The sequence below is a fragment of the Chinchilla lanigera genome, unplaced genomic scaffold, assembly GCF_000276665.1.
Source record: "Chinchilla lanigera isolate Chin_1 unplaced genomic scaffold, ChiLan1.0 scaffold00015, whole genome shotgun sequence".
Taxonomy (NCBI): Eukaryota; Metazoa; Chordata; class Mammalia; order Rodentia; family Chinchillidae; genus Chinchilla; species Chinchilla lanigera.
Window position 1 is genome coordinate 11960455 of NW_004955416.1, and position 21444 is coordinate 11981898.

The following is a 21444-nucleotide window of genomic DNA, read 5'->3' on the forward strand; positions in this document are numbered from 1 at the left end:
CAGGAGACAATTTTGGTGGAAAGAAAAAGATAGCTCCAAAGGAGACAGAGAGGTCTTTGCCGCAAATGTCCACTCACCTTGCTCCAGCATGCAAGGGCTTTTATCTCAAGGGAGATAGACAGACGAGGAAATTCCTGCATTGTGTCCCCTTCTGGCCACTGTTGGCTGCTCCCTCCTTTGTAGGAAAGTGGACCCTAGCCTCCTAGGGCCAGCACCTACGGATACCTTTCAGACAACGAGGCTATTTCTCTAACAGAGATGTTACTACTGTATCTATCTATCTGGAATGGAAGTGATCGTGTTCGTGCTCTCTGGATGAAGAAGCTGGAGAAGCAGACCATCTCCAAAAGAAAAATTCTAAGATTTCTTATATTTTGCACTACTGCAGATCGAACCCAGAGCCTTTGCACTGAGCTATATCCCCAGCTCCCTTTTAAAATTATTTGTAAACTTTGAGACGGAATCTTGCTAAGTTGCCCAAGCTGGGCCTAAACTTGGGTCCTCCTGCCTCAGCCCCCCACTGTTCTAGGATTATAGGTGTTTGCCACCAGGCCTGGCTTAAAATCCTAAATTTTAAAGATCTATTCTATCTTCTCAGTTACATAAAATATTTTTAGTCATGCCAGTATGTTTTTTTATAGATGACTTCTAAGAGAAGTACAAATCTAAATCTTCTTTTCAATAAGTGATCTGATTTTGATCAAAACATTTTAGCACAATTTAACTTATTACAATGCTTTGTACTCACTCCAACATTTGGATATAGTAAAAATACATCTTTTACTTGGCTTGGGTTTTGCTAAATTGGGAGAGTTTTGCCCCATTTTTAAGAGTTTCTCCATAATTGTAGTAGTACAGAGAATGGAAAGCCTTTCTCTTAACGGATATCTTGGCAGAACTTCTGAATTAGAAACAGGTTTGTTGCTTCCCTGCTGGTAGGTGACAGCTGATTTACTGGACAGCTGTGCTGGAACTTACTTGGGACGTAACCACGGGTCAGGGAGATGCTTGGTTGCTTTATCTCTAGGACCCTCAAACAAGGGTGTGCCTCCCAGGCCTGCGGTCAGGTAGGGGTTGTTCAGGAAGCACCTACTTTCAGTGGCTTCTGGAGTTATAGGATAGTAGTGATCAGCTATGTCGATAAAAATGCAGACTCTCTTAGCATCAAGAGACCTGAGTGCCCTTCTTGTCCTGCTGATAACTAGCAGGGCCAGTGCATCCTGGCACTTGTTGTTTTTTAAATAAAGTTTTATTGGAACAAAGGCACACACAGTAGATGCATGTGTTTATGAACTATCTACGGCTGCAGCTGTCATTCTGCAACAGCAAAGTTGACTAGCTGTGACAGGGATGGAACAGCCCATAAAACCTGAAATGTTTATTCTTTACAAAAAGTGTCAGTCTCTAAGCTGGACTGCATTAGAGAAATAATTTCACCTTGCATCTCAGTTGCCTGATCTCTCATAGGAAAAGGGGTTGGATTGTACAAATCCTCCCTGGATGGGCCCAACCCTATCTTCTCTGTCTCATTCCTTTTTGTTTAGACGGTGGTGCTGGTTTTCTGTTACTGTAACGAGTATCTGAGATAGTTAACTTATAAGAGAAAAGGTTTAATTTGGCTCCCAGGTTTGGAGGTTCCAGTCCATGGCTGTTTGGAGCCATTGCTGTGGGAGGCTGCAGTGAGGCAGCAAACCCTGGCAGAAGCTGGGGGTTGGGCCTTGAGCACTGACCTAACCATAGACATTGCCAGTAACGCCCAAGCCACCTGAAAGCTAAAATGAATTCCATCATCGGCTCTCCTTGTTTCTTCTTGCAGGAAGCACACTTTCTCTCCAGCATAGTTATTTCTTCTTCTTAGTACAGCCTATGCAATCCTTTTGCTTATGCAGGGACATCGCGGGGTGTATCATGGCTAATTAATCAGTTAGATCAGGTTAGGTAAATCATGCCCTCCATCTTTTTTGGGCAAACTTAGATGAGAAGGGGAGAAGGAAAGTGACACAAGAGTTGGTTGTTCACATGAAATGCAGGAGGTGGGGGCAGAAACTGCTTAGTTGGTCCTGTTTGGGTTTTGGTCAGGTCTTTGGAGAGATTTAGTTGGTCGTGTGGGTTTTAGGTCTCATCAATGGCTTGGCCAGGGAAACAGGTAGACGACCTCCCAGATGTCGTGATCACCAGCTTCCTGACGGCTTCCGCTTGGCACTTCTGCAGGTGTGGTGATGAGATTGTGGAAATCAACGACTCCCCTGTGCACTGCATGACACTCAATGAAGTCTATGGGATCCTGAGTCACTGCAGTCCCGGTCCGGTCCCCATCATCGTCAGCCGACACCCAGACCCCCAGGTACAGCTGGCTCACCCCTTTCCTACCCAAGCTGGAGCAAGAAATGGATGGACACAGAACACTGTTGGCTAGGGCTTCGGTCTGCATCACCAAGGACCTGTTTCAGCTTTCTGGGGTAACAAATTTCTGCAGCAGAGGTCTGTTAACAGACTCCTAGCAGAAGCAGAAGCAGAAGCAGAAGCAGGAGCAGGAGCAGAAGCAAAAGCAGAAGTAGTTGGCATCAACTTAGGAAGCTCTTGCCGCTGAGCTACAAGCTCCAGGGCAGGAAGCTAGAGACCCAGCAAGAGATTCATTCATTTCTCCATGTAACCAGTGGGGGGAGGGGGAGGAGCACAGGACACAGAGATAAGAGGGTTCATAGCACCAGCGCTGAGCAGCACAGACAGACATAGGAAGAAACACAATCTAGAGGTGTAGGTACTAAGAGAATACAGCACAGAAGGGTTTATAAAACAAGAAATGCCAAAGGTTACTTTTCTACAGAGAATTTGAGGAAGATCCTTGTAGGTGGTAAGAACACAAAGATCAAAGTTAGAGTCAGCGAGGGGCCTAGTGGGTGTGGGGCGCTGCTTGGGGGTTCCGGGGAGGGCGATTGAGGACTGACATTGTCTGGTAAGGTGCTGAGGTTTCACTGTAAAGGGCTTTACACAAATTGCTAGTCCGAGTTCTGCGAGCTGCACAAGGCCTCTAGCTACAGCTGGAACGTGTTCAGACTTTGTTCTTTAGCCTCTGAGTGTGTTGTAGAGGGCAGGATAGAGTGGGTGGAGGGTGGGTCTGGAGGAGGAAGGAAGCAGATGGTGGGGCCTGAACCAAGCAGCAGATGGGAGATTTGGAGAAGAAGAGGCAAAAGAGGCTGCCTGGGAAGGAACCAACAGTATCTGCTGGCTGGTTAGCTGTGGCTTAGGGGAGAGGGAGCAGTCTGGGATGATTCAAGGGTTCTGAGATTGATGGAATGCTGGCAGCTCTTCCATCGGTGTGGGACAACTCGAGGCTGAAGTGTTGCAGGTGTCCAGATGGAGATGCCTGGTAGGCAGCTGAATTTAGGGCTGACGATGGCTGTGAGATCCGGGTTGAAGCTAAACATGGACATGGGAGCCTTGGCCTAGGAGACCCCTCAGGGAGTTGGTGATAATCACTACTGCTGTGTGTTTTTTTTTGTTTGTTTGTTTTTTTTTTTTTTTTTTGTCTTTTTGAAACAGGGTCTTGCTATGCAGTTCAGGCTGGCCTTGAGCTCACTTTGTAGCCCAGACTGGCCTCAAATTTACAACCATCCTCCTGCCTCAGCCTCATGAAGGCTGGAATGATAACCCTGTGCCACCAGGCCCGGCTACTGCTGTGTGTTCAATCCTTCCCTAGTGGTGCCAACCATGTTTGCCAAACATGCCAAACACACCTGCCCTTAGTTGTCCTACAACTCTATGAAGTTGGTAAGCTTTTCCCTCTCCAATGTACAGATGAGGAAACTGAGGTCCAGAGAGGAAAAAAAAAAAAACTAGTGCAGTGGCTGGCTACAAAGTAGAGGAGCCAGGATTTAAACGCTCCAAAGCCTGTGCTCTTAGCTAACTGACTCCAAGAAAATAGCATTGACAGTAGAATAATAGGGAAGCCCAACTTCTCCAGTGAGACTCCATTGGATTCAAATTTAGGCATTGTTACCCGAGGCCAAACACTGTGGCTCAACTCGAGGAAAGCAAGGGATTGGCCTAAATTTCTGGGAAGTAGAAGAAAACAGCTCTGCTGCCTGAGGACTAAAACCGCAGTCAGGATGTCAGGACATCAGGACATGGGCAGGGCAGGAGGAGCAAGGCTGGAGTGGAGGCAGACAGCAGATGCAAGAAGAGCCCACAGGAGATGAGGACCCAGGAGGGAGGGTGGCAGGGCCTTAGCAGCGGGTACAAGACCCTAGGCTAGGAAGGACAGCTGGGGCAGACACAAAGGTAGGCCAGGCAGGGGAGACTCAGGTGGCAGGGCAGAGAGGAGAGGCCCCGGCTCAGGGCCAGAAAGGTTGGCTCCTGTCCAGTCTCCAGCTTCGTAGGGGGAACCTGTGCAATCCTTCTGCCCTCTCTGAGCCTCTGGCACCTCAAGTCTGAAGAAATGGGGCTGTGGTCTTGACCTAGCAGGACCACTGTGGATGACAACCGTCATCTCTTAATAGTAGCTGTCTGGGAGGCTGGAGCAGGAGGATTAAAAGTCCTCGCTCAGCCTGAGCAACTTATTGACCTAGCAAGACCCTGACTCAACATAAAAAAAAAAAATAATAAAGGGCTGGAGGTGTAGATCCATGTGAAGGTCCTGGCTTCCATCCCCAGTACTGAAAAACAAAAATATTTTGTTACTTGGTAAGCTGTACAGCCAGTGTTTTAAGTGATTTATTTATGATTTTTTTTTATTGTAGTAAAATACACCTAAGCAAAAATTTACATCTTAAAGGGTAGAACTTAGTGGCCCTAAGTACATTCTGCAGCCATCACCGCCAGGTTTCCTCTCGCAAAACTGAAGCTCTGTCCCCACTCGCCCCCTCCCATCTCCACCCCCACAACCCTTGGAGCTCACCCTTCTGGTTTTTCTTTCTGGAATGTTGACTTCACACCTTCTGTAGGTAGAGTCACACATTATTTGCCCTTTCCTGACTATTTCAGTTTAGGATAATATCCTTAAGCTTCCTTCGTTTTGAAGCCTGTCTCAAAATTTTCTTCCTTTTTAAGGCTGAATAGTATGCAATTGTATACTGATACGGCGTTTTGTTTACCCGTTTACCTGTTGCTAGTCCTTGGGTTGCTTTGACCTTTCAACAGTTGTGATAATGCTGTGATGCGTATGGTGTGCAGACATCACTTTGAGAACTGATTTTAATTCTTTTGGCTATATCCCAAAATTAGAATTACTGGATAATATGGTAATTCTATTTTAACTTTTTAAAGGCACCTCAGTACTGGTTTCCATAGAAGTGGCACCATTTACATTCCCATCAAAGATACACAAGTGTTGCAATTTCTCCATGTCTTTGCTGAGACTTGCAGCTTTTTGTTTTGTTTTTTAACACTCTCCCAACTGAGCTATTTTGGCCACCTGTTTTTTTGTTTTTTTTTTTTTTTTGGTTTTGTGTTTTGACAGCAGCCATCCAAGAGGGCAAGTGTGGTATCTTACTGTGGCTGAGATTTGCATTTGCATGCCAGCTTTGTTCCACCTCACCCTTCTGCCCCAACCCTAATGATCAGTTGAGCACCTTCCCTCTGCTTGCGGGCCATCTGTATATTTTCTTGGAAGAAGTGTCTGTTCAAGTTCTTCACCCATTTTTAATAGAGGTTTTCTTATTGTTGAATTGTAGGAGTTTTAAAAAAATATATCCTAGAATTTGACCCTTTACATACATGTAATCTGCAAGTATTATCTGCATTGACTTCTACTCTCTCAGTTGTGTCCTGTGTTGCCCAAAAGTTTTAAATCTTGATGTCATCTATTTATCTATTTTTTTGTTTCTTATAGTTTTTGTTTCAAATGATTTATCTGGTTAAACATCTTATGTCTGTACTGCAGAGAGGGCTCCATTGTTGTGAATATTTTATGGAAGACAAAACTGAGGCATTGAAGGCAAACTAGGTGGTTTACACTCACACCTTTAGGCAGTGAAAGAGCTGTGGCTTGAGCCCAAGTCCTGTGACTGTAAGACTAATGCTCTTAGCTACTGCTAACATTCAGGACAGCATTGCCAAGAAAGGCATGGCTTGCAGGGGCAAACCATAACACAGTACACAGTGGGCAGGAGGCTGGAACATTGAGAGGAGCCACTTTTAGAACTTTTTGACTGACAGACTTCAGAGGTCATCTAGAAGATACGTGCACCATCAATGCCCAGTGTATTTCTTTTTTTTTTTTTTTTTTTGGTTTTTCTCCAGTACTGGGAACAGAACTCATGACCTTGCGCATGCCAGGCAGGCGCTTTTTGCTGCTGAGCTAAATCCTCAGCCCCCGCCCAGTGTATTTCTGATGTAGACTCTTTCAGCTATGTGCAGTGTTGGGTGGAAGGAAAGAGCCCAGAACCCACAAGCATGCAGAGCTTGACACATGATTTCCACCGTTGTTTGAGAGGCTGGTTGATACTTTCTAGGTCTCCGAACAGCAACTCAAGGAAGCTGTGACTCAGGCTGTGGAGAACATCAGGTTTGGAAAGGAGAGACATCAATGGAGTTTGGAAGGTAAAGTGTGCTAGCTTGACTAGATAAGACTCCTGGACATCCATAGTTGAACATGCTCTTAGGAAGTGAGGCCCAGCTGGAAGTGGTGATCACTGGAGGTTATGCCTCTTGCTATCACTCTTCCCCTATGCTCTGCTTCCTGGATACCATGCAGTGAGCAGCTTTGTTCTACCTCACCCTTCTGCCTTTGACCATGGACTGAAACCTCTGAAACCATAAGCTGGAAATAAACCTTTATATATGTACTATGCAGATGTCAGATAGTTTGTCCCACAGACAAGAAAGCTGACCCATACATAACAGAAATAGTGAACTTTTACTTGAAATGTCTTTGCCTTCTTAGAAAACTCAGGCCTTAGTCATTAAGTCTTTCTCTACCTCAGGAATATGTGAGAACAGTCATCACAGATTGTCAAGATATATAGACAAAATTTGAAAGTTAGGAACCCACCAGCTGAATTTGGTTCACATTTGTGCTTTGGCTGGAAGGTATGAGATTAAAGCACTTCTATATGAATTGTTTTAAATGTGGTAGCCACCCTCTGGTTCCCAATGATCCCTACCACTCCTTTTATCTTTTACTAATTTTCTTTCACACACATCACCCTTTACACACGTGAGGTTGTGAACCTTAGGTATAAAAGTAAAATCTTGAGAAATGACAATATCTAACATATATTGAGCTTTTATAATGCCACACTGCTAATTCAAGCATTATTTCACTAAATCATCACATCTAATTTTCAAATCCATTTTATAGGGAAAAGTGAGACCCTGAGGGGTTCCTTTCCCCAAAGTCACACTGGTAGTGTACAGAGACCTAGGACAGGGTAGTGTACAGAGGCCGTGGCCAGCTGCCCGTTATGCCCAGCTGTTGGGCATAAGCCAAGTAATCATGTGACAGCTGTAGAGTAGAGCAATGAGCAGCCATTTGTGCTGAGATTTATAAGGATGTGTAAAGAGATGTGAAAACATTCAGAGAAAAGGGAGGAGCCCTGCTTTTCTTCCAACTGTGTCCTACTATTTTAGCCCACCAAACATGTATATATGCTCAGGAAAGTTGGCAGAGAAAGTCACCAGAATGTTAGCAGTGGTTATCTCTGAATAATCAGACTGGGGAGGATGTAGTCTTTCATGCCTTCCATTCTGTGGTTGTGCTTTCTCAGGTAAGGATGTATTATTTTATGACCAAGAAAAGGTAAAAGAAAACTTTTTCTTCAAAGTGGATTTGAACCTAGGTTGACCTTGGTTCTGTCCAGAAAGTCACCATGGGGTGGCCTCCCAAAGGGAACTGGGGTCCAGGCCTCAGCGGCTCCCAGAAAAGGGCACTTGAGCAGGTCCCTTGGAGAGAAGGCCTCTCAGGGATGTGTGGATGCCTGCAGGAAGCCAGGAGGAGGAGCTGGAATGCAGAGGGGAGGAAGAGAGCTGCTGGACCCTTGTTTTGCCTTCAGCTGGAAAGAATAGCAAGCTCTGGGGACAAGGTTCAAAGTGTCTTCCCACCTGTCTTCTTCCACCTGTCCTCATTCACCTGTTCTTGTCCCATCTGCTCAGTTTCTGTGACACTGAACCTTGAGCAAGCCTACCAAACCTGGAGTTATTTGCCCCTTTTCCGGTGCAGAAGTGGAGTGTTTTGGGCTATGTTCCCCCCTCAGAAAGCTGACCTTGCAATGAAGTTTAGCATCCTTTAGGAGGTTTCCTAAAGCACTATGAGAAGGAGGAGAGGAAGTGGGGTTGGGCCAATAGAAGGTGATGTGGAGCTCAGCCAGCCCCTGAGCTCGGCGGCAGCTGAGGCAGCCTGTTGAAGCTGTCCAGTCTTGGCAGAAATGGCTGGATCTTTACAGCCTCCACCATCACCAGGATGAGGCTTCCCCTCACAGGTAGTGCTTTGCAGCTGAGGCCTCCCTGGAGGCACCAGCCACTGGAAACCCTCTGCTGTCAGTCTCTCAACTGCTGGGGCATCAAGCCTTTCCTTGCTGGGGGACCTGAATAGCACATCTGTGTACCCATCATTTGAGGGATTGGATGATTTTCCCAACCCAAAGGCATGCCACTCTTTGTGTCCAAACCCAGAGCGGCCTGGGCTGAGCACAGTGGGCCAAGCCTGCCCAGCGCTGCCCCATAACTCAGTGACTGGGGTCCGTTTCCTCACAGGTGTCAAGAGGCTGGAGAGCAGCTGGCATGGGCGGCCCACTGTGGAGAAGGAGTGGGAGAAGACCTCAGCCCCTACACTCCGCAGGGCGCAGAGAGCCATGGTCCGCTCCAGCAGTGACAGCAGCTACATGTCGGGGTCCCCAGGGGGCAGTCCCTGCAGTGGCGGTGCTGAGCAGCAGCCTTCCTGCCCCGAAGGCAGCACACACAGCCCAGGCCCAGCAGCCGTGCTGCCCCAGGGAAGCCCGGCCCTACCCAGTGGCCTGCATGGCCACTCGCCACTGAGGCTGAAGAAGTCCTTCGAGATCCTGGTGAGAAAGCCCACATCCTCCAAGCCTAAGCCTCCACCCCGAAAATACTTCAAAAGCGACAGTGAGCCCCAGAAGAGTCTGGAAGACAGGGACAACTCCTCAGGGCCTTCTGGGTACGGCTCACCCACCTGTGGCCAGGTAAGAGGGCCTGTCCTCCTGTATAGCACATAGTTGTTCCTGGGTATTGGTGGCAGTAGGGCAGGGGCTGGGCCAAGGTTTCTCCTCATGGCAGAGAGGTTGGTGCTCAGGGCTGGAGGGAAGACACAATGCACAGATAGGGTCAGAGCTGGGCAGAGCCAGAATGGAGTCCCTGGTCTTGCATGGTGGCTTCTGGCTTCCTGTCCTTCCCAGCAAGGATCTGAGGTTCCCTTTGTAGGGTCACCATCACACTTGTGGGAATGGGAAAACAGCAGAGGTCCTGCAGGACCCCTGTGATGGGGATCAGGTTGTATCTGCACACCCCTGTCAGGTGCAGAATAGTTACCTAAAGAGTCACCTAAAGGGACAGGGTCTAAGTACCCTGTTTCTTAAGGAGACCCATGTGATTGTGAGAGACTGGCTCCTGTTTCTCCCTAGTAGAGGGTTTGGGGGAACTAGGGTCCTTAACCCAGGTCTCCTTCCAGCCGCTACATGAAGTACCTAATGGTCTGGGCTACAATATGTACCACTGTGCCGATCCTTCTGTCAGGCCCCTCACAGGAAGCAGACAGACTGGTGAGCAGCTGCTGGGACTTGCAGGTTTTATGCACCATGTCCTTCTGGGTACCCTGACCCGGGTCAGCCGGGCAGCAGTCTGAGGGTGTGGGTCCCAGGCACACACAGAGAGCTCAGGAGCTGCTTATATTCTTGTTCTGGGTCTCCTGGCAACTGTTCCACCATGTGGTTGGACAGAGGCCTCTGGAAGTCCCCGGGGACAGGCTGCACTGAGGGTTGATGGGAGGAAAGGGTTTGACATCCCAGGTAGTGGGAACTTGGCAGCTGGGGGAGGGTGGCATGTGTGGAAGGGACAGCGCAGAGGGAGCAGGAAGCCAGGTTACGGGCAGGATGCAGCTGGAGAGCCCTGGGTGGAAGTCGGGGAGGACTTGCCCTTCCTTCCGTCAGCAAGCACCTCATCTCCCTGAGGTCAAAGGGCAACTCTGAAATGGGCCCTGTCCATCGAGAAGCCAGGCTTTTGCCTTCCCCTTGGAGAGCCTACAGGGAGGAGAGGAGCTGCCCCGGATGTGGATGCGGGTGTGGGCCACCTGGCCAGGTGGGGCTGGAACAGGGCAAGGACTGTCCCCAAGTAGGCTGTGGTAGGAGGAAGTGAACCTGCAAAGAAGGCCAGGTGGAGCCACTGCTCTCTGGGAGCCACTCCCAAGCAACCGCCCTTACCTTCCCACCTGTCCCTCCTCCTTCCCGTTGTCCACCTGTGGCACCGTCCCCAGGGCCCTGGTAGTACAGAGCCCCTTCCCTTTCCTCTCAGATGTGACCAGTGCACCCAGCTCCTGTAGTCTGTCCAGCAAAGCTCAGCCAGCATAGATACTTGTACAGGGTTCTGCGGGCTTGAGGAAAGGGTTATAGTGCATGGGAGACAGGAAGCGATCTGCTGGACGTCATTCCTAAAATCTTGTGCAGCCTCCTTTAAGAAGGGAAGTTCTGTGGCAGTCAGAAATGCATTCACGAGAATCCCTCCCTTCTCTCTCTTCTTTCTGGTGTCTTCCTTCCCTCCTTCCCTTGCTCCTCTGAAGTCTTCTCTCCAGCATCCTGAGAGCCTTCCTGAGCAGCCATGGATGTCCCCTGAATCTGTCCATCCACTGTAACTCAAGGGCACCTCACCTCTGTTATAGGGTAATTCATTTAGAAATGGTTGGCCAATCAAAAGTATTTCAGGTTCTTCTTGCCTCAAAGAAAGAATTGGGTGAGAGAAGCCAATAATGGTGCCAAAAGTGTATTGGAAAAGTACAGGGCAAACAGGTATGGGGGAAACCAGTTCTGCAGAGTGACCTTGGGCCAAACAAAGAGAAGAGGATAAAAGCTAAAACAAATGTACACACCATGTCTGAGAAACGCTGTGGTGCTGGCAATGGGGCACACTCACAAGACAGCAGCTGTCGTGATGGCCAGCCCTTTTATGCCATCTATGGCTCACAGAGAAGCTCTACATTCGGGTCCCCAAATTGCCCTGGGATCTTGTGATTGACAGGTGCTCTTCACTTCCCCAGCCAGCTTTGCCGTGCCTTCTCTCCTATAACTCCTCCACAACCAAAATGACTTTGGGGATATTTTCCTCAATCAAACAACAGTTCTCTCCCTTTTAGAAAATCGGTGCCAACTATCACTTGTTTTTTAAGAACAATAATGTGACACCTCCCTTTCTGTGTTCGACCACATTTCCAGCCCTTTCCTTCTTTCCCCATGCCCTCCCTCAACCACCAGGCACTGTGCCAAGAAACACTTGTGTAAAATCAAACTTACATCATGTGCTAATTTTAAAAATCTCCCACGAGGAGGATGCCATATCGAATGTGCACATTAGAAGTCAAAGTACAGTTGTGTCTATTCCAAGACTCACAGCGGTGGCTCTGGTAAGCGTGGCTGGTGTCAGGTGCCTCTGCCTATCCAAGTGCCAACAACCTGTGGGTATGGACAGATGCTGCCTTATAGAGTTTCCTGCTGGGTGAAATTGTATTTCTGGTGTGATGAGAGTCTTTCTGATCATCAGGTTAAGAGTTCAAGCATTGAATGCCACAGCCAAGCCTTGCCTTTTCAGAGGACAAGTTCAAGAAGCCCGAAGAGTCCTCCAGCTTGGCTGAAGCCCCAGCATTTCCAAAATGCACTCTTAAAGCTCATTCTTATGGAAGGGAACTTGAGACATCGCAGTGACTCGTGAATGAGTTTCTGACTGCCACAGAACTTCCCTTCTTAAAGGATGTTGGTTGTCACTGTGTATGTTACATTGCAGACCGTGGACATCTGCCATCTCTTTTTAGTCCCAAAGGATGTGTGTGGCTCTCCTTCTCTCCCACCTGTTGACAAGGAAGGCTGCAGCCCACCACGCGCCTGGTACTGCGTGACTCTGGAGCTGTCAGAATGTGGAGCCCCAGCCCAGCCTGGTACTCCTCTTTGTGCAGACGACCAGACCTCCAGGCACGCACCTCAGGGTGCCTCCTTGTCTTTTCTGGGGTGGCATAATGCTTGGGTGACCCGTTCCCAGGAACACTTTCACTCTGACTTTCTGTCTGAGAAATTCTTATTCTGTAAAAACCAGACAGGAAACACTTCTCTGGTGAAGCTGGGTGAAGCGCTGGCACAGAACTGGTGCTTTTGGCCCCATGCTCACACTGGGTGACCAGCCAAAGTTCTGCCTGCGTACCTGGTGCCTGGTCTGGCTCCTCCTAGGCCGTTTGAGGGAGGATCCTGAGGCTGCGCCCCACTCTGTGGGGAAAACAATTCTACAGTGAAGAGAAGGTGGCCCAGGTGCTGCAGAGGGCAGCTTAGCATGGGCTCCAATGATGTTGCACTTTGCAGCCCGTTTACTGAGGTCTAATGCTGAGAGACAATGGAGAAAGCAATCCACAGGCATGTTCCTGAGTGTTGCAACCTTAACTCAAGAACATGTCCTCTGCCACCTGACTCCACGAGGCTTTGTGACCTCCTGGGATGTCACTGGCCACCGTGTGCTTATAAATAAAGAAGCACTAGTCCCTCCACAGCCCGAACCTCTTGTCCTTATCACAGGATCTCCTGTGGAAGTCAAGCGATGTGTCAGGTGCCTGGCAGGTGCCCAGGCCATGCAGGGGAGGGAAGGACCCTCTCCACATGGCTGCTGATGACTTTTCCATCGAAGGCGCTTCGCAGCTGCTCTCCAGCCCTCCTCAAAGTGCGGCTCGCCTTCTCACAGCCGGAGGCTACCGTTTTGACAGTCTTGCTTCCTGTTTACACCACAGGAAGGCAGTGAGCTACTGCCACCGCCACCGGAAGACACCACGGGGAGAGCCCCCTGCACTGTTGCTGTCTGCCCAGGACCTGGAGTCAGCTCGCAGCCCCCGTCCTCCTCAGAGGGTGAGCTGGGGAGGAGAGCCAGCCCAGGTGAGCATGCACGAAGGTCTTCCTGAAAGAAGGGCCTGTGGAGAGAGCTCTGGTGAGAGAGTGAGTGTGCACTGTGGCGGCCGGTGGGCCTGCTGGGGGACAGGCTAAGGGAGCCTCCTGGTTGGACTGTGATGCTGTGTAGGCCAATCCAGGTGGTCAACAAGAGACAGGGGCTATGAGAAAAGGTCAAAGACACAGGGACCGTGGGCAGCCCCTGCCGGGTGCCAGCTGTGTGTAGTACTTCCAAGACAGAACACAGAGTAAGGAAAGCAGAACTGGGGTTTTGCTGGTGGTCACCTCTTCCAAGAGGTGGGCAGCAAGGGAGCATCCACATGGTACTCCTGGCGGTGCTGAGAGTGACTTGAGTATTTTGAGTGCCGGGTTACAGGATTTTGAGGCAGGAAATCCTGTATCTATGCATCATTCTCCACAATTCTGGGTAGCTTGCCTGTAAAGCCTTTACTTGTTTGTCGGCAAGGTGCAGATCACTTAGAATTCCAACATGTGGTTTGATTCAGCTACATGCTTAAACGCCAGATTTGAGAGGCTGTGCGCATGGTGCTGGGGGAGAATGAGACAGATCAGTTCCTGTAGAGAGGAGCTCCCTATTATGGCAAAGGAATAAATATGTGTGCTGCAAGCCACATGCCTCTTCGAGAAACACTGCAGAGACTCACATGCAAGCCCCTGGAGAGCTAAGTGACATCAAGAACGTACAGACACAGCACATCTCACGAAGCAGGTGCCTGCCACTTGCTTCCCTTAATCATCCCAATTGAGGAACAGCCAAGGAACATTTTGGTCCCCGTCTGGCTTGCAAAGAGCTTGCCCGTGGGAGCTTTGACCTGGATTCTCAGCACAGTGGCCCCTTATAGCTGAGCGGTTTGTCAGTGCAGAAGCAGACAGAAGGGGCTGGACTCACTGGCTGAAGTCTCAGTCTCCGGTGCCCACCCAGGAGCCTGCAGAGCTTCACCCTGTGTCACGTAAGGTCAGCACTGTTTGCTTCCATGGCACTGAGACAGTGCAGGAGCGACCAGAGCTCTTAACCTAGGTTGCATTCCGGGATCACACAGTCAGAGTGACACGCTTGCAGCACACAGTCACAGGGACACGCTCTTAACCAGACAAAAGCTGAATGCGGCAGGGCCACATAGCCTCTTAGTTACTTGGCTTTCAGAGCTCAGGGGTAGACTTCAGCCATCTCTAGAAGAGTCAAGAATAGAGTCTTCTTTACCTATGCAGACTGGATGTCAGGTGAATGCTGGCTTCTGAGAAAGGTGGCCCTGCGCTGTCTCTAGGGTGAAGGACAAATCTGAGGTCCCGTCCCCCTAGGCTCAGATTGCATCTCAGCCTTATCTCACCAGAACCCAAGGGTGGACCTTCAGATTCAGTACACAGCCAAGGTTGAGAATCAGTGTCCCTGAGCTTTCTCCACCTGGAAACTGAAGCTCTATAGATGGGCAAAACCCTCTCTATAGAGGGAACTGATCATGACCTGAATGTAGGCAGGCTAGCAAACTAGGTGGAGGCTCTGACTGGGTGGGAGAGCAGAGAGCTGGGTTGGCAGGAACGCCCTCTGTAGGCAGGTGTGGTCACACTGCCTCACAAGGACAGGGCAGTCCAAACCAAATATGGGGGCCAGCTATGAGGTTTGATTTAAAGATTTAAAAGCTAAGAGAATTGTTTGGCTTTTACATCTCAAATGAGCTATGTGGGAGACTACTTCAGGCACAAGTGGGTGGTTAGGGGATGTGGTTAGGGGATCTTCTCCTGCCTCTGCCGTCAGAATTCCTACCCTTCTTAATGCTGGGATTCTCCAGGGTAAAATGCCTGAGGTTGGACCAGAAATTTCCTGGAAACACCTCCCATACTGGAGCACCCCTCTGGGTCTCCCATGCTGTGAGGTGCCCTTCAGTCAGCTACCATCAGATCATGCCCATCTGGGCATCCCCCTTTCTGCTCATCTCCTCTTCCAGAGTCCTCCTTGCTGTTTAGCTTTGAGACTAGAATTCAGGAGGAAAAGTTGTCATGAGATGTAACGCACAGACCAGGCTTTGTTTCTGTTCCCCAGTGACACCAGGGTCCCCCATAAAACCCCGGCTGCTGAAGAGGCAGGCTCGGATGCACTGTAGCCTTGACACCACCACCGAAGACCCCTGGGTTAGAATTTCTGACTGCATCAAAAACTTATTCAGCCCCATCATGAGTGACAGCCACAGCCATATGCCACTGCAGCCCAGCATCAGCCTGGGTGAAGGCGGCACGCAGAGCCTCCCAGATGGGACCATGGCCAGGCTGGACACCGCCAATGGCGCACCCAGAGTTTACAAGTCAGCAGACAGCAGCACTGTGAAGAAGGGGCCCCCTGTGGCCCCCAAGCCGGCTTGGTTTCGTCAGAGCTTGAAAGGCCTGAGGACTCGAGCTACAGACCTGAGACGGCTTCCTGACTCAACCTTGTCCACTCAACAGATGCCTGCTTCCAGGGAGTCCCCTGGGCCACTCCCCCGGGCCACTTCCTCCATCAAACAGAGAATCAGCTCCTTTGAAACCTTTGGCTCCTTTCAGCAGCCTGATAGAGGAGTCCAGAGACAGAGCCTCCAGTCCTCCTCCAGGGAGGCACCCAGGCCTCCTGGGAAGCAAGAGGCAGGCCGGGCTTCTGGCCTGTTGGTGCAAGGGGCTCCGACCTCTGCCGAGCACAGGCAGCCAGGGCAGGAGCAGGTGTCCTCAGATTTCCTTACAGCCTCAGAGGCTGGTGCCACAAGTGTGGCCACGTTCCTGCCCATAGGGCAGCAGCCTGCTCTGAAAACTGTCTCCACTGCCCCTGACCCTCTCATGAGGCTGCTGGGAACACCTAAGGAGGACACTCCGGGCCCCATCCTCAAGATGCCCAGCCAGCGAGCGCGAAGCTTCCCCTTGACCCGGACCCAGTCCTGTGAGGCGAGGCTGCTGGACGAGAAGAGTAGCAAGCTGTACTCCATCAGCAGCCACGTGTCCTCTGCTGTCATGAAGTCCCTGCTGTGCCTTCCCTCTTCTGTCTCCTGCAGCCAGCCAGTCTGCAACCCCAAGGAAGGGGCTGCTCCAAAGCCACTGCCTGGGGAAGACCCTGCCACTGGCAGCTCTGAGTCTGCGGCTGTGGACACCGGGTTCTCGCTCAAGTGAGTGTCCACCAGGGTTCTGCCATGCTCACTTTTTGCTTGGCTTGTGCAATTTTCCTTCTTTTCTAATCCTTTACGTCACTTCAAAATTTTTTCAGATGTACTAGCCAGAAGACTGTTCCTCCTCTCCTTTTGCATGTGTTCACGAGTGTGTGCTACATCTCTGCCTTCCATATTAAGGAGAGGTTTCCATCATACTTGCATCGGGAAAGCTGGGAGGCAGAGACACCGGGCTGCCCCTTGACAAGTTTTCCACAGAGATTTCCACAGGTGGCCAGCTCAGACACTGACTTAATGACCTTGAGCAGGTTCCTGCCAGGCTCAGCCTCAGTTTCCCTCCTGGCTGAGGTGCTTTTTGGTTCCTGTTGCAGAGCTGGGCTTTGCTCTGGAGTCCATATAGCTCTGCATCTGGTAGTTTTATTTATTATTCTGATGCTGCTGAGAAATAAATGTGCTGCATAAAATAATAAAATGGCCATATCTGGAATTATGCAATAACCATTATGCAGTAAACAGTAGTTCTTATTAATACTGTCATTTATGCTCCCCACGAAGTCTTTCAGAGCTGAGAGAATACACAGAAGGTCTCACGGAGCCCAGGGAAGCCGAGGATGGGGACCACAGCTCCTCTCAGTCTGGCCAGTCAGTCATCTCCCTGCTGAGTTCAGAAGAGCTGGAGAAACTCATCGAGGAAGTCAGAGTTCTGGACGAAGCAACCTTGAAGGTAGATTCTCCTGTGTGCGTGTAGAGTGGCAGGGCTACTGTGGGTTGGCTGTGTGGTCACCAAAGGTTTCAGAAGAGCTCAAGAGGGGGAGCAACTCAAGAAGCCCCAGACCTGGAGGCTCTAGAAGGCAGCTCCCTGGGCTGCCCACACACCTGGGTCCTTTGTGTCACAGGAGAACTTTCCATTTGGAAAGAACTTTCCTGCATAGGGAGTCCTTCCAACACGCCAATTTCTTGCATCTTTTTGTCCATTTTTAAATGCGAAAGGTGAGGCTGAAGTTCTCACTGCCTAGGTGTTCTGTCTTCAAGTTCAAGTTCAATGCCATGCTCACATCCCAAAAGCTGCCAGTGCCTGGCAGTGCACTGCCTATGATCAGCATGTGACCTGCAAGAGCTCTCACCTCCAGTTTTCATTACTTCCGCCATGAACTCACAAGTGCCCCCAGCTCTGCCTACGTCATCCTGAAGCCCCACTTCCTGCACGCTTTCTGAGCACAGCCTGAGGATGTGTGGGCAGAGGTGGCAGGCAGAGCTGGGCCAAGAGTCAAATGCCGGTGTGCTGACCGGGTTCTATACACAGCTCCTGTCCACACAGGAATGATCTAGACTGGAGTGAAAGGACAAAGCCAGCTTCCTTTTCTATGTGATGAGGCATGAGAGCTGTACAGTGATGCCTCGGCTCACCAACTTAATTTGTCCCACATCCTGGAAAAGATGGCCACGTTTGTGTTTGTGTGGGTAAGGTGGCCATGGTAGTGTCTGTTGCCTGATGTAGTTTGCAAGCAAAAACAAAATTCTGCCAAACATTTTTGTTTGAGAACAGAAATGTTTGCAAACAATTGCATTCGTAAACCAAGGTACCACTGTAGCTCCAAGGCTAAAGGTGTAGTTACATCTGATAGACACGAGATGCCCAGGCCATTGTTCCGCTGGGTCTTACTCATCACCTGTACGGGGACCATGGTTCTCTGAAGCCCAACTCAGCGCAAGTGAAATAAGGGAAGGTGAAGTGTATGACACACTTCACCTGTGGTGCCTAGGTATGACACTTTACCTGTGGTGTTCTGGCTGTCCCTTCTTCCACTGATCTTCCAGAATTCCAGGCAGAGGACTTGGGAGACATGGGCCAGAGCTGGGCCAGGAGGTGCCTTCAACCTGAATCATTTCTGGGCCCCAACTCAAAGGACCACAGAGCCAGCTGCACATGAATTCTGACAGAACTTCATTCCCTAGTAGCCAGGTGAAAAACTGGCAGCCCCAGGACCATGCAGTCCACAGGCGTATTTCTTTGATCTCTCTTGTGATTGTTGTAAATTACTGAATTCTACATTATAGAACCTAAACCAAAACCTGGGCTTTGGACTTTTTCCCTTAAAAGGATGCTCTGGTAGCCTGGTGTCCATCTTCCAGCAGCCGCTGACGTTCTCACAGGAGATGTCTCTGGCTCTGCAGCTCCCATTGCTCATAGCCACCCATCTTCCTCACTTAAGTGACCACCTGGAGGTGCTGCAGTGTGAGACCCAACTGCAGCTGGAGCAGGAACCTCTGACTTTGCACATGGAGGGGATTGTCCTGAGCACACGTCCAGCCTGGGAAGTGCTGTGTGTGCTTGCGTGTGTGTACATACATGTGTATATACATGTGTATGTGATCCAGGCCCTCTCACTGCTGCCCCTGTGCCCATGGAAGAGAAGGGGCAGTCAACTCCTGCAAATGGTAGTAACCGCTGGGCTTTGTGACCTAATGTCCTGTAGCATGCCCAGTCTTTCGGTGACAAGGCCAAGCTGTGGTGTCCAGCACACTAGGGTTCTGGCTGACACGGGGGCAACTAGCCCAGTCCATGTAAATGTGGGTGTGCATGGGTGAGCAAGGGAGGAACAGAGCCATTTTATGTGCAGTTGCTTCCGTCTGAGCTTCCTGTCACCTCTGAAAGTACAGTTCTCCTTTCAGAGACAATGAAACTAAAACTAGATCTGTGGAGGTGGTGGGAGTTGGAGCTTGGCCCAGCTGCTGTTTGATAAGCAGATCATTCTGATGCTCAAGCGTTCATCCAGTGGTTTGTGCTGGCTGCAGGAAATAGTTATTAATGTGTGTATTTCACCCACAGCAACTGGATAGCATCCACGTCACCATCCTGCACAAGGAGGAAGGTGCAGGCCTGGGGTTCAGTTTGGCAGGAGGAGCGGACCTAGAAAACAAGTTGATTACGGTAAGTGACCTGTGATGGTAGAGCTAGCGGGACGGCTTGGGACAGACCTGCTGGGTTGGGGCCTTGTGCCAGGAAGCAGAGGGATGCACATACCATGTGACTGGGCAGGGATCAGGACAGGATCTCAAAGGAGAGTCACCAGAACCTACATGACCTTTTATTCAACCCTTATCATGATCCTGTCTTAAACAAAGAAGGTCTCTGTGTACCAGAACAGCATCAAGGAACTAGATAAGCAGTCACCTGTATAGCTTCATGGGCACACGTGTGTGTATGTGTGTGATTCCATTTCACACCAGAAGATTTGAATCAGAATTTTGCAAGGTTGAAGCCTGTCTTGGTTACTTTCCTCTCATTGCTGGGACAAAATACCTGACACCCAAAATTAAGGAAAGAAAGGTTTATTTCGCTTACAGTTTGTGGAGGTTTCAGTCTGTACTTGGCAAGTTACAAGGCAGAGTGGCACGTGGCAGAGGGCTACAGCTCATAGTGGCAGAACACAGCAAAGCAAGAAACACACACACAAGGGAGGAAATGGCCAGAAGCACCCTCTTCCTCTCCCTTACATATGCAAACTATCCACCCCAGGGAGAGTGTAGCTATCACACCCATGATCAATCAAACCCTAAAAGCCTGCCCCGTGACTGCATGAGGCTTTGGGGGGACACACAGACACAAACCATAACAAAGCCCTACTGTCAGTGTTTTTGAAGGTGCTGGAGGAATATTTTAGAAACTGAAGTGGTCACTAAGATTCAGATGGAAATGATGTCTGACTGCAGGTCATTTTGCAGGACCACATGACCTGGCCATAGTACATGGCCTGGAGAGAAAGGAGCCTGGGGAGGCACAGCCTAGTGACAGAAATGGCCTCCCAGTTTGCCTACCTGGACAGTGAGCACTGATGTTTACTTGGACAGCTGTAGGCTGAGCTCATGACTGGCCAGGTGCAGAGCGCCTGGCTGGAGGAAAAGTGGTACTGTACTTGTGCACAGACCAGGTCTTGGGGTCCAGCCCCTGTCCATGCAGGACCAATGAGATGCACCTGGAGCTGTGCACCTTTCCCAGTGCAATCTGCTCAGCACCAGCCAGCTTCTTCAGCCACTGCCTCAGGCCACCTGGCCCTAACCCACTTGTTCTTTGGGCCTGGGTCCAGGCTACTCCTTCTCCCCACAGCTGAACACACTGTTGTCACCCCCAGCCATGTGTCTCGAGGACTCTTTTGTGTAGGCAGTGCAGCTTCAGTTGTGTCTCTCTACCCAGCTGAGGACAAGTCCTCCCACTCACAGCACAGGCCCGCACAAAGTGGTCCACAACTCCTGGTAGCAGTGACCCCCTCCATCAGTCCCATGTTGCGCGGCAACTCCTTGATTTCTTTACAAGTACTCTCCCACTAAAGAGCACATAAAATATGCGAGTGCAATTCCTGTTACTCAGCACGTAGCTGACGTTACAAAAGGTTCCTGAGGGTGGAGGTCACTTTCTGTCTGACAAGAAGGAAAGAGAGCATGCCTGTGAGAACAGCACTGTGGGTCTTTTCCTCTGCACTTGAATAGTGACTCCTCTCACTCCACTTGTCCAGACAGCCTGGTGACACTGCAGCCACTCAGAAGCCCGCAGGAAGCGGTGCATGTTGGCCGAGCATATGTAAAAACACTTCCTCTTTCTCCTTCTGTGTCTGAGCTGTTTTTGTCCTTTCTTGACTCATTACAAGGGAACTAACACAGAGCACTGCCCACCAGCAAGCACTGTACTGGGACCTCAGTGACCTGTTGTCTAAATTAACCTTCCCATATCTTGGTTTAAAGCATTTATAGTGTTTATGCTTCTTTTGGAGAGTCTGTGGCATTTCTGCTTCACCCTTGGATCTTATAGCTGGGGATTCTAAGCGTGTCTGACCACATCACAGAATTTTTTTTTAAATCACCAAAACCATGTAGAGAAACACATCATAAAAGTAAAATAATGACGGCCCATGAGTGGTCATTCAAACCTCTTAATCACAAAGATGAAGATTATATCATTTCAGAGGCTAATCTCATGATCTTGTCAAAAGGAGACCAAGACATGGCTGCAGCTAAAGAATCAGAATTTCTTGGAGAATGCTTTAAAAATGTCTAGCATAGGCTCCCTCAAATGCATCCTGCAGAAGACGGCACTAGGACATTTCTCTATGGAAAACACATCAGCTGTGGCACACTGTCAGGGATACCATATTCTATGCCTGGTCTTAGAGCTCTGAGAGACACACTTGCATTGCAAAACTTCTAATACCCTTACAGAGTACACA

General features: G+C 49.8%; 1 protein-coding gene across 4 annotated transcripts in view; it reads left to right on the plus strand.

Annotated features, from left to right (window-relative positions):
- The window catches only part of Il16 (interleukin 16), a 111232-nt gene that overhangs the window by 84138 nt on the left and 5650 nt on the right, over positions 1-21444 (plus strand). For 3 of the 4 annotated variants that reach the window (XM_005381442.2, XM_005381443.1, XM_005381444.1), the window contains 7 exons: positions 2212-2344; positions 6453-6540; positions 8692-9137; positions 12926-13067; positions 15139-16222; positions 16778-16946; positions 19053-19154. In XM_005381442.2, the coding sequence (XP_005381499.1) occupies positions 2212-2344; positions 6453-6540; positions 8692-9137; positions 12926-13067; positions 15139-16222; positions 16778-16946; positions 19053-19154 (2164 nt within the window). Of the gene's footprint in view, positions 1-2211; positions 2345-6452; positions 6541-8691; positions 9138-12925; positions 13120-15138; positions 16223-16777; positions 16947-19052; positions 19155-21444 lie in introns of those variants that run through there. The other variant, XM_005381449.1, reaches the window with a different exon arrangement.